Source organism: Gekko japonicus, unplaced genomic scaffold (assembly GCF_001447785.1).
Source record: "Gekko japonicus isolate JY-2015 unplaced genomic scaffold, Gekko_japonicus_V1.1 scaffold1440, whole genome shotgun sequence".
NCBI classification, from domain to species: Eukaryota; Metazoa; Chordata; class Lepidosauria; order Squamata; family Gekkonidae; genus Gekko; species Gekko japonicus.
Genome location: NW_015169819.1, coordinates 146441 through 158173, shown reverse-complemented (window position 1 = coordinate 158173; position 11733 = coordinate 146441). Strand labels below are relative to the sequence as shown.

The 11733-nt window shown below is 44.4% G+C and overlaps 1 protein-coding gene across 1 annotated transcript in view; it reads left to right on the top strand.

Moving 5' to 3' along the window:
• Positions 1-662: 662 nt before the first annotated feature.
• The window catches only part of LOC107115476 (zinc transporter ZIP11-like), a 49383-nt gene continuing 38312 nt past the window's right edge, over positions 663-11733 (top strand). Inside the window, exons 1-3 of the mRNA XM_015417195.1 lie at positions 663-731; positions 3858-3990; positions 6583-6621. Of these exons, the coding sequence (XP_015272681.1) occupies positions 3883-3990; positions 6583-6621 (147 nt within the window). The 5' untranslated portion in view covers positions 663-731; positions 3858-3882. The remainder of the gene's footprint in view (positions 732-3857; positions 3991-6582; positions 6622-11733) is intronic.

Here is an 11733-nt window from a genome sequence, read left to right as displayed (position 1 = left end):
TGGTGGGGAAAGCTTTGCCTGATGGATTTCTGCCTGGTCTGCAGCTATTAAAGGCACAGGGCCTTGTCAGGAAAAATGGTGCAACCTTCATATAGTGGCAGAGCTCATGCCATTGTAAAAGCATACAGGTTTCATAGCATAATTGTCTATTGTTAAATTAAAAAAAACTTTTACTAGAGCATAAATCTTGGGCTAGTTACATTCTTTCAGCCTAACCTACTTCACAGGATTGTTGTGGGGGTAAAATTAAAAGGGAGAACCATGTACACTCCTTGGAGAATGGGAGGGATAGAAAATATACTAGACAGAGCCCATGTTGTGGCTTTTATGCTACTGAATGTGTTACTTCATGCTAAGACCTAAAAAAAATGTAATTTTGGCAGGCTGTTACCCTCACATAGCCCATGCAAAGTTCCTTATTCTCCCCCCCGCAGTTGGCAATCAACGCGGTCTGGAAAGGATTTGACAGCCCTGTTGGAATACTGCACAAGACCGAAATCCATGGCAACGGATTGTATCCCCTCCGCTCATTTTTTACACAGCCAAGAGACGTGTACCATAGAATCGACGCTACACTTCCAGCTTGCTTCGCTATTGGCTGAAGAGTCGTAGTAGGCGGGCCCGGGTCTACTTGAGAGACACGTGTACAGAGGAACCAGGAAGTGGCTGCAGGATTTGGATTATCGGCGGTGTTTTGTAGCAGGTGGGGTCTCCCACAAGTCGTGCATTTAGTGAGTTGATTTTTTGGGTGTGTGTGTGTGAAAGGGGTATAGGAAAAAGCATATCACTAAAATCATTCTTTTAGTATTTTTAAAAACTGAAAGCACCCAAACGAATCCCAACACCGTAGAGTCCGTTATCGTTACAGTTCGGAAGTTTCTACTGAGGTTAGAGGTCGGTGGATTTGTACACCTATAGAATTTTGGCTAGTATGTATAACTGTAGCTATCTACGTTTATACAAAAAAGATATGTGTATGTATGCATATATACACAGATCGAGAGCAGAGTAATTCATTCATTTGGGTGCAGCATGTACTTTAAGAATATGGCTGCGTTTTTACAACCAAAATGAGATTGTCTAAGCAAGTTGATCCGGTGTGATTTCAAATGTGTTAACTATTCACAGTAGTGTTCTTATGATAATGATAAGATGTTTGTAGGATCAGGTAAAGAGGGACTTCTTACAAGTCGTTTCAGCAGTTTAGGACAGTTGTTGAAAGACGGCAAGTTCTTTAGTTTGTGTAAATAGATTATAGCTGAGCACTCCACAATCATATTTTTTTCAGACTTATAGTATGGTGGGGATGAGTGGTAGAGTGCCTGTTTAGCATACAGAAGTTCCCCTGTTCAACCCCTGGAATCTCTAGTGTAAAGGATCAGATACTAAGTGATGTGAAAGAGCTTTGCCTTGGACCCTCTGGAGCTGCTGGTGGTCAGACAAGACTGACCTCAATAGAACCATGCCCTGACTCAGTAGAAAGTAGCAACATGTGTTCATGTGCACATACTAATGGATTGTGCCATGAACACTGGTTGGCATTTGGAGCTATGCCACTCAAGATGCTTTTGGAGGGCTTGTGGTATGTTCATAAATGGTTGTCAAAATCACAAACGTTCAAATCAACAAGACAGTTAATCTTGTGCTAAGATTCCTCAGAATGATTCCTTTTCTGTCAATAAAGGCAACCAGTTTTGTTTGGGCTGTGCACAAGCTATCTTTTATTTCCAATCTTCGAAGGTTGTATTTCTGAGTCTCGGATTTTATTTTTGCCATTATTGATTTAACACTTTAGAAGTGAAGTAAATCTGCTTGGGGCACGACTGATGAGGCCAGCTAATGTTAGACAAATGTGCAATTGAAAGGACAGAATACACAGTGTTTATGATGAAATGCTGTCAGTCTGTCTTTGTAGTTCTGTATGTAAATCTACAAGTAATTATGTTTGGTGCTCTGTGTGTCATAAGCATCTTTGCCTCCCCCTCCAGCACTTGCTGAGTTGATGCAGTAACAGCTGTTACAAAACAAACGTAACTGAATAGTTGCTTAATTTAAACATTATTTTCTTTCTTTATGTTATTAGCAGCGCTGTCTTTCCAGAACCTCTGGAGCTGAATATTTTAACAATGCCTGCTTTAATATCTGTTACACCAAGCCATTTCTAATTTAGAAATAAACACTACCTGTTTAATACATTATTTTGTATTAAAGATTGGTGGGCACATGTATTTCAGTGGGGCTTGTACAATTTCCTAGTGTGGAAATTATTTCTGTGGTGAGTTAAAAGAAGAGCACAATCTTGCCTGAGTTAAGCAAGCATTTTCACTTCCCATTGATTTCAATGGCATTTAAATGGATTTGCCCCATCCCTTGTAATCAGCGATGCCTAACAGAGTTTTGGTCTGTCTTGATAATGCACATTGTTTGTAATTATTTTCCAGGGAACTGGATCAAATTTTTCCATATTTTAAGATGCTCTTGACCTAGGAATGTTACAGCATAAATGCAAGCTGTCCTGTAGCTTAGCTTGTATGTTACCATTAAACACGAGAAGAACATATCTCCAGCCTTGTTCATGTGTTACAGTGAACACATGTAAATCCTACATGTCTTACATAGACATCTGTTTGCAAGAAAGAGCCAATGTGTGTTAACTTTAGAAATGTGACCAGGGACCAGAACCTGGATAAATGTGGAGTTTCATTCATAAGTTCAGCTGTACATGTTATTGAATGCAATGTGAGAATTATTCAGCACACATATTTAAAAAATCAAGTATACAGTGTACATGGATTGTATGTGCATTCACTGTAACTTGTCAACGGGGCTTCTGACTTTTACTTGTCCATCACAATGTCCCCTCTAAGCTGTGGAGTCTTGTGAGCAAGAATTCTTTTTTTGAGAGCTACTGCATTAAAGTTGTGAGCGAACGATTTGACTACTGCATACAGTAGTTTGATCTGGAGCCATCCTTCCTGAGCTCGGACAAAAATGTGTGAGCCGGGGGCTAAAAACCTGTGAGCTAGCTCACCCTAACTCAGCTTAGAGAGAACACTGCTAATGAGTGCGTGGATATGTACAATTTGCCGAACTCTGCAACAGAATCAGACAGGTGAATGAAATAAGGCAGATAATGATGGGCTAAATTTAGCACTTTGTCTGGCTGAATTTATTATATCTTAAGAATTATTTTAATATGCTAATATGTCTCTACAACAACCCTGTGCTTGTTGCAATCTGGGTTATTAAAAATAAGTCTTGTTAAAGCTCACTGGAATTTAATTTTTGATAAATGTGCATATAGGGTTACAGACTTTCCCCCATTTTAAAAAGAGGAAGTATGAGTGAGCAAGTGGTTTACCTAAGCCCTGCCCTCAGGAGTCTGTGGTTGAAGAGGGAACTAAATTTGCATCTCCCTTACTCAAGCCTACTGCTTCCTCTCATCAGTGAAATACGAATAAGTTCTGATATAAAGGGCTTTTGTTTCTTTTGACAATGGGATCAACAGATGCACTGGTGAAAAACCTATGTGAAAGTGACAATACTTGTCAGGGAAAAAAAGGGCCCCCCCCCCCCCCCCATTGTAACAATATGATTGCTAGTGTGGAGTAGGAAGCCGGGTGACCCAGGTTTGAATCTCTGCTTCTGCCATGTAAGCTCGCTGGCCCATTACAAGCTCTCTGTCTAGCCCATCTCACAGAGTTGTTGTTGAGAGAAAGTAGAGGAGGAGATAATGATGTTTTAAAAACTGCTGTGAATTCCTGACTGGGGAGAGAGTGGGATACAAATAAATAAATAAATAAATGCAAATGAATGATATGAAATTTTGCTCCTTAATGCCCCTTCTTTTCTTCTAGCTCATCGAACCCCGGCACGTTCAGTATGCTATTAGGTTACAATCCAGTGGTGCAAGCAGTGCTGGGCACTTTCCTGACGTGGGGATTGACTGCTGCGGGCTCAGCACTTGTGTTTGTATTTTCCAGTGGCCAGGTGGGTCGTTATCTTCAGGTCTTGTTCTTTGAGTTGGCTGAAATACAGTAAATTCCAAACAGGATTCTCAGCGTTTTACCATAGGTGTCAGTGAAAGAAGTATGAGTGCAAAATATACCTTTAACCGAGTGAACAGGAGTTCCAATATCAGACGACTGTCCATGTCAAGGAAATGGGTTTATCATTTACATTTTGGATCCTTTAAAACAAGGCAGCTTTAATTTTACAATTCATGGCTGAAATAAAATTTAAAATTGCCTAATTAACATTGGTCTCAATCTTTTTTTTCAGGTTCTAGAAGAGAAGGCAAGGTTTCTTGCAGAAAAAAGCAGTAGTTTTATGGCACCTTAAACAGTGACATGTTCACTGTGGCCTGAGATTCACTTGGCAAGGTCCTTCATCAGATGAAACAAGATTTCTTTCCTTAAATTAAGGCCTCCTTTTTGTCCCTAGAAGTACATGGAAAAAGCCATATTACACGTGGAATGGATTTCTTTCCACCTTTAGTGTTTCCTAAGAGGTTGTTTTGCCTGCTTCCACTTTTTGAAGGAAGCATTGCAATTTTCTTCTAAACAGTGGCAGTTATGTGCCCTCAGGGCTTAGCCTTTGGAAACTGTCCTTCAGAGTCCTTGGTTTATGGCAGGGTGGTAATATAACAATTGATTAGCACAGTAATGAGATACTGCGGAGAACAAGAAAAACTGTGAGAAAGTGACGCTTAATATATGTCTTTAAAGAATCATAGAAAAGTGAACAAAAATAATATACATAATCATAGAAAAATATATATTGACGGGGCGCCCGAAGAAGACATATATTAAGTGTCACTTTCTCACAGTTTTTCTTGTTCTCCGTATTATGGCAGGGTGGAACAGACAAAAATTTGCAAAAAATAGCAGGTGACCATCAGTCTAGTTTTATTCTTAGCATTTTATTCTTAGCATACTTGGGATACGGCTCTTAAGGAATGGCACCTTTTTGTTTTAGCCTGTGTTTGCCGCTACTGTAAAGCTTGGTAGACTGAAACCCACTTTGTGGGAATAAAATAACAAATGTTTGGACAGATTATTCTTTTGGCTGTCATTGCTTGCTGATGTGTGTGTTTGTACACATTGAAATCCCTGTTCAGTCGTCGATGTGCTATGCATAAGTCGTCAGTTCAGGTTTTTTACCTGTACTGTGGGAGTAATGTTGAGCTCCCTTGCTGCGATACTGTGAACTGAAAAAGACTGAGGTGTGATAGAATAGCAGACAGGGTAGAGGAGTATTTTGTCCCCAAACTTTTTGAGCCTGTGGGAACCTTTGGAATTCTGACACATGCTGCTGGGTGAAACCATGGAATAGCCACTGAGGGGACGGAGAAAACCATGGAATGTCAGGGAGTGAGGTTATGCATAACTCTAATGGTAACTCTTCAGCATTTCAGACAGAAGCTGTTCAACAGGATAACTTTTAAAAATGAGCTTCTTGAATTAAAATATTTTCTTGCAGCTTACCTTCAGTCATTCAGTGACGCTCCTTGTGATGTGGTGGCAGCTGCTCCCAAAACAACATTTTAAAAAACTCTGCTTTGCATTTCAAAGCCCTCCTGGGCCCATCTGTCCCTGTCCAGTTTCTAAAAACACTTGGTGGTCTCTAGGAAATGTGTCAGCAAGCACCATGGTACCCACTGGCATCATGTTGGGGGTCCCTGTTGTAGCCATTCACACCACAAATCAAACCACTAGCCCCCTATCTGTCTCACCTCGACCTTGCCACAGAAATCCATGCAACGGTCACCTCCAGGCTGGATTACTCTAACTTGCTACTCCTGAAACTGACCTGGAAGCTTCAACTGGTACAAAATGCGGTGGTGTGGATCCTTACAGGGACCCCACGGAGGACACAGATTCATCCAGTGCCGTGTGAACTGCATTGGTTGCCGGTGGAGTACCAAATCAGATTCAACACTTTGGTGCTGACCTTTAAAGTCCTTAACAGTCAGTACCTTTGGGACTGCTTCACCTGGTATGTCCCCTGAAGGGCATTAAGATCAGCAGATAAGAATGTTCTGGTGCTCCGCAGCCCAAAAGATATCCAGCTGGCCTCGATCAAGGCCAGGGGCTTTTCCTCCCTGGCCCCAGCCTGGTGGAACCCTTTGCCAAGTGACATCAGTGCTCTGTCTAATCTATTAAAGTTTCGCAGGGCATGTAAGGCAGAGATGTTCGCCAGGGCTTTGGTCGAGGCCAGCGACAGTTTCTTACATCTGCCAGGCACCTTCCCCCTCCTCCCCCAGTGACTGAATGCTAGCACTGCCATCTTGTTTTTAAAATGTTTTGAAATGTTTAAATGCTTGAATGTTTAAAATATTGACTTTTTATGGTTTTAACTTATGTTACACTGTACTGAATTAAATTGTTGTGAACCGCCCTGAGCCCCATGCAAGCGAGGAGGGACGGTACACCAGCTGGCATGTACACCAGCTGGTTCAAACCACATTCAGAAGCTTGATTCTCCTCCCTTCGAACTTTGTATTTAGTGGTGCTCTTACACAATAAGCTGCTGTACCTTGGCGCTTTATGCTTACTGCAAGATCTTCTTTTTAATTTACAGAGACGGATCCTGGATGGCAGCCTGGGCTTTGCTGCAGGGGTAAGTATTGCACACCCTTTCCCCTCTAAACTTGTTCTGTGTGCTGTCCTGATATTCTCTGTTTAGCTGCTGGTGGTGGTTCGTTTAATTGCCATGTTGCATTAATTTTTCTTGCATAACTGCCTGAGGTATAATCATATCTGCATGAGATATCAGAAGAATTTGGGTGACAGTCATCATGTCCTGACCTGATACCTCCTAGTGAGGTGGTGATGTGAGTGTTAGTGTAATGTGGGTAGATCTAGCTGTCTTGGATGTTGAATTCAAAAGGTAAGTGCTGTTCACTTACATTTTTGTGTTTTTAATTGGGCCCCTCTGGCATGTTTTTTCCTTTTAAAAATGCTCAAGTTCTTAATTGTTGACTCCTCAAAGCCACATTAGCTAGTAGCTGGAGATGTAACATTTCTGGAAAATTTGAGGGCTTAGGAAAATAAATATTGGATTTTTCCCTTTAGGGGAGCTATTTGAAAGTTCCCTGTAGAAACTGGAAAACTGAGAAAGAAAGGAGTATATGGACAGCTGACATTCTTACTACTTGAAGAAAGTGAATATTATGTATAGCTCAGCTAGCAGGAAGGCTCTTGCGGTAAGCTGTTTTACAGAAACACTGTCATAGCATTTCTCTTCACCAAGCTTTTGCTGTGCCTGAGTAGCAGTTGTAAACTGTGTGGGGAATTTCACATTACCCAGTTTCACCCGGTTTGAAGCCGGTAATGATCCGTTTTGAAGTGAACCGGTATAGGGCTGCCATTTCACACATGGCTTTCCCCTTCCGGTAAAGAGCTGGATCTGACGCGGTTTGCCATTTCAGACTGCACCGCTTTTCTCCCACTGTTTTTTGCCCGTGCGGGCGATCTCCGCCTTTTTTTTTTAACGTTCACTTTAGAGCGCTATAGCATTATAGCAGTATGACAAAACACTCCATGCATTCCAATGGGATTGATATAATGCTATTCCATTATAGCGTTATAGCGCTATAACGCTATAAAGCAAACGTTAAAAAAAAGCCGGAGATCGCCCCCGCGGGTGGAAAACGGCGGGAAAAAGCGCTTCGGAACTGGGAGAGGAAACTGAGGAGTACTTGGAAGTGGTTGACAGGTAAAACGCTTCAGCCCCGTTTCCTAAACGGGACAGAAGCGATTGTGTATGAAATGACAAATATATTCCGGAAGGGAACCGGTTCTCAAACGGTTCTATCTGAAATGACAGACCAGAAACCGTTTGGGAACTGTTCCTCTTCTGGAATATATCGCCTGTCTGAAATTCCTCTGTGTGTTTTAATTCAGTTGCCCTTCACAGAGTGAATGCCAGTATGAAGAAGGCCTTGTAGTTGCCACTTGCAGACTTTCAGGGGGTTGGTGCACCTGAGGCAGGATCCAGTGCGGAGACAATTAGTAGTGGTCTGTGATAGTGCCGAGGTTGGCCTTCTCTGCTCACAGTGGCTTGTGTGGGTCTTACTTCAGCTCTTGCATACATTTATACATTGCATAATCTCTTCAGTCCAGTTATGCATATTACAACATGGGGATGGCAGTCCAAGGTATCTTCCAGTAGGGAGCAGTGGTAGAAAGCTGTGTAGATGGTCTCTGCTGAGTATGTTTCCTGGCACTGTGGCAGTTTTTTCCTGGATGGCATCTTGCTGCTTTGTCTTTCTTTGTGTAACAGATGCTGCTGCGGGGCATCTTTTCAAGGGGCCTGCTGCTCCCATTCAAGTCTTGGCAGGCTTGCTAATGGACAAGTCAGTCTTTGTTGGATAGCAGAATACATGAATATACACATGAATATCAGTTATGGAGCCAAGTGCTTGTTGCTGCTTGGCCTGCAGAATGTTTAAATTACCTAAGTTATGGCCATTCACCTTATTGTTCATAGGATTGCAGAGGAAGCCAGGCTTGGCCTATAGCATTGGGAAATCATAATGTTTATTACAAGATACTATAGATTTCCTGTAAGGAAGGATTAACTGAATATAGTAGAAAGGCTGGGATTTAAAACTCTGTCCAGGTAAAGGAGTGAGGTGTGTTACAAGGACAAAATCTCTGCTTTTCTTTCAATAATAGTAGAATGACAAGTGGGAACCTGCACTCCCCCTCCCCCACTGTCCTCTTTTCCCCTTTCCTGAAAGCCCCCATAGCCTTTCCCCTTTCCCTCCTTCCTTCCCTCCTTCCGGGGTTGCCAACCTTCAGTTGGGGCCTGGAGATCTCCTGGAATCACAACAGATCTCCCTCCTACAGAGATCAGCCCACCCTCCAAAGCAGCCATTTTCTTCAGAGGAACTAATCACTGTCACCCAGAGGTTCCTGCCAGGCTTATGGTTGTAACCTCCAGGTGGGACCTGGAGATCTCCCAGAACGACAGCTGAACTCCTAACAATGTATCTGTCCCCCTGGATAAAATGGCTGGTTTGGAAGGTGGACTGTATGGCATTATATCCGGTTGAGGCCTCTCCCCTCTCCAAACCCTGCCCGCCTCAGTCTCCACCAAAAAATCAACAGGAACTTCCCAATCTGGAGCTGGCAACAGGCCTCCGGGGCTCATGTGGGGAGAGGCGGTCTCGAAGGTATGCTGGCCCTTGGCCATATAGGGCTTTAAAGGTGAGCACCAGCATCTTGAAATGGATCTATTTTATTTATTTATTTTTTATATTTATACCCCGCCCTCCCCGCAAGCGGGCTCAGGGCGGCTTACAAGGAAGCACTAGTGCTCGCACATAAAAACACAGTAAAACAGAATAAAACAGTAAAACCATTTAAATCAACAAAGAATAAAGTGTTCAATAAGAACAGGATGCTCTCCATAGTTTGCAGGGGAATATCAGGCTGCTATTAAAGGTGGTATTGCCTATAGTTGGTACATAGTCCAACTACAGTTGGTACATAGTCCGGTGGTACCAGTGCCATGTAGTATTTTGGCAGATCTTCTGTGGCCATCCTTCCGTCCCGTTATTAACCACATGATTGTAGTAGTGGTGGTAGTGGCATCCCGTACGTAAAAGTCTGGCGGAAGAGCTCCATCTTGCAGGCCCTGCGGAACTGCATGAGGTCCCACAGGGCCCTGATTTCCTCTGGTAGCTCATTCCACCAGGTAGGGGCCGCCACTGAAAAGGATCTGGCCCTGGTCACTGCAAGCCTTACCTCCTTGGGGCCTGAATCTAGAATTCAGTAGGTAGCCAGTGCAGTTGCACAGCACTGGGTGGATGAGAGCCCATGCAGGCATCGCCGTCAACACCCATGTTGCCGCGTTCTGCACTAGCTGTAACCTCCGGAGCAGAGTCAAGGGTAGCCTTTCATAGAGAGAGTTACAATAGTCCAGTCTGGAAGTGACCACTGCATGGGTCACTGTAGCTAGGTCCCGGGGGGTGAGATATGGGGCCAACTGCCTGATCTGTCTCAGATGGAAAAGGGCGGACCTGGCAGTGGCAGTGACTTGGGCCTCCATAGAAAGGGAGGCGTCCAGGAACACCCCCAGATGCTTCACCTTCAACGTTGGCACCAGTGGAGCCCCATCAAAAGTTGGGAGCCTGATTCCCTGGCTCAGTTCCCCGTGACTCAGGTACAGGACCTCCATCTTAGATGGATTTCACTTCAGTCATCTCTGTCACAACCATCCAGCCACAGCTTGTGACACCTTGTCCAGATCTCCTGGGGCATGTCCGAGCAGCTGTCCATCAGTAGATAGAGCGGGGTGTCATCTGCATACTGGTGACAATCCAGTCCATACCACCTGATAATCTGGGCGAGGGGGCGTATATAGATAGTAAACAACATGGGGGGGAGTTGCTTCCTGTGGCACTCCACATTCCAGTGGGTGCCGCTGGGACAACTCTTCCCCAAGCGCCACCCTCAGTCCCCAACCCCGGAGAAAGGAGATCAGCCACTGCAAGGCAAGCCCCCATATCCCAGTGTTGGTGAGGTAATGGGTTAACACCTCATGGTCAACTATGTTGAACCCTGCTGACAGGTCAAGAAGAATCAGCAGTGCTGATCTGCCTCTGTCCAGATGTCTCCAGAGATCATCCACCAGGGCAACCAGCACCATCTCCATCCTGTGGGCAGGGCAGTAGCTGGACTGGAAGGGGTTCAGGACCTTAGCTTCATCCAAGAAAGCCTGAAGTTGTGTTGCCACTGCCCTCTCTACCACCTTACCTAGGAATGGTAGGTTAGACATTGGTCAGTAGTTATTAAGGACTGTCGGGTCCAGAGAAGGATTTTTAAGGAGAGGTGAACCGCTGCTTCCTTCAGTCTCCCTGGGAAGGTCCCTGTTGAAAGGGACAAGTTGATGATCTCCCTCAGGGGGTCCACACCTCATTGCCACAGGCTTTAACCAGCCACGATGGACAGGGATCTAGGAGGCATGTGGTAGGCTTCACAGCTACCAGGATCTTGTCAACTTCATCCTGGAAGAGCAGATTGAAGTGGTCCAAGACTGGACCTGAAGACAGCCAATGTCATCAGGGCAAGGTGGTCTAACCATGGGACTGCATCAGTAGTAATCTGGTGCACCATAATCCCCGATGTGTGGGAGTCAAAACAAACTGGGAGAATCTCAGTGGTGCCATGGACGACTCTAGGTCCATGGCGTGAGAGGACACTGCATCATCCGCATGAACATTGAAATCTCCCAGACTAAAAGCCTAGGGTACTCCAAGGCCCAGCTAGATACAGCTAGATACAGCTTCTTCTTCTTCTTCTTTTTTAAATAATAATTACAGCTTCCAACAGGTGTGACAGGACATTTGCCAGGGCATTATGCAGATGGTACACCAACCAAATGGCCAAACTTTCACTGGCCTCCTACACCAGGCCAACACAATTAGTGCTGGCAATCTTAGCCTCAGGGAGTGAACAACACCCCTCCCCCCTGCCCATCAGTCTGAGACTGGTGAAGCACCAAGAAACCCGGGGGGGGGGGCAGTTGACCCAGGGTGACCATTTTGCCCTCCCTCACCCAGGTTTTAGTCACATAAGCCAGGTCTACTGCCTGTTCTACCAGATATCTCTGGAGGACAGAGGTCTTATTATTAATAGATCTGGCATTGTACAGCTCCAGTGTCGGAGAAGTGTATGGTGTCATCCTATCCCTACAGCCAGCAGAAACATTTATAAAAGTACT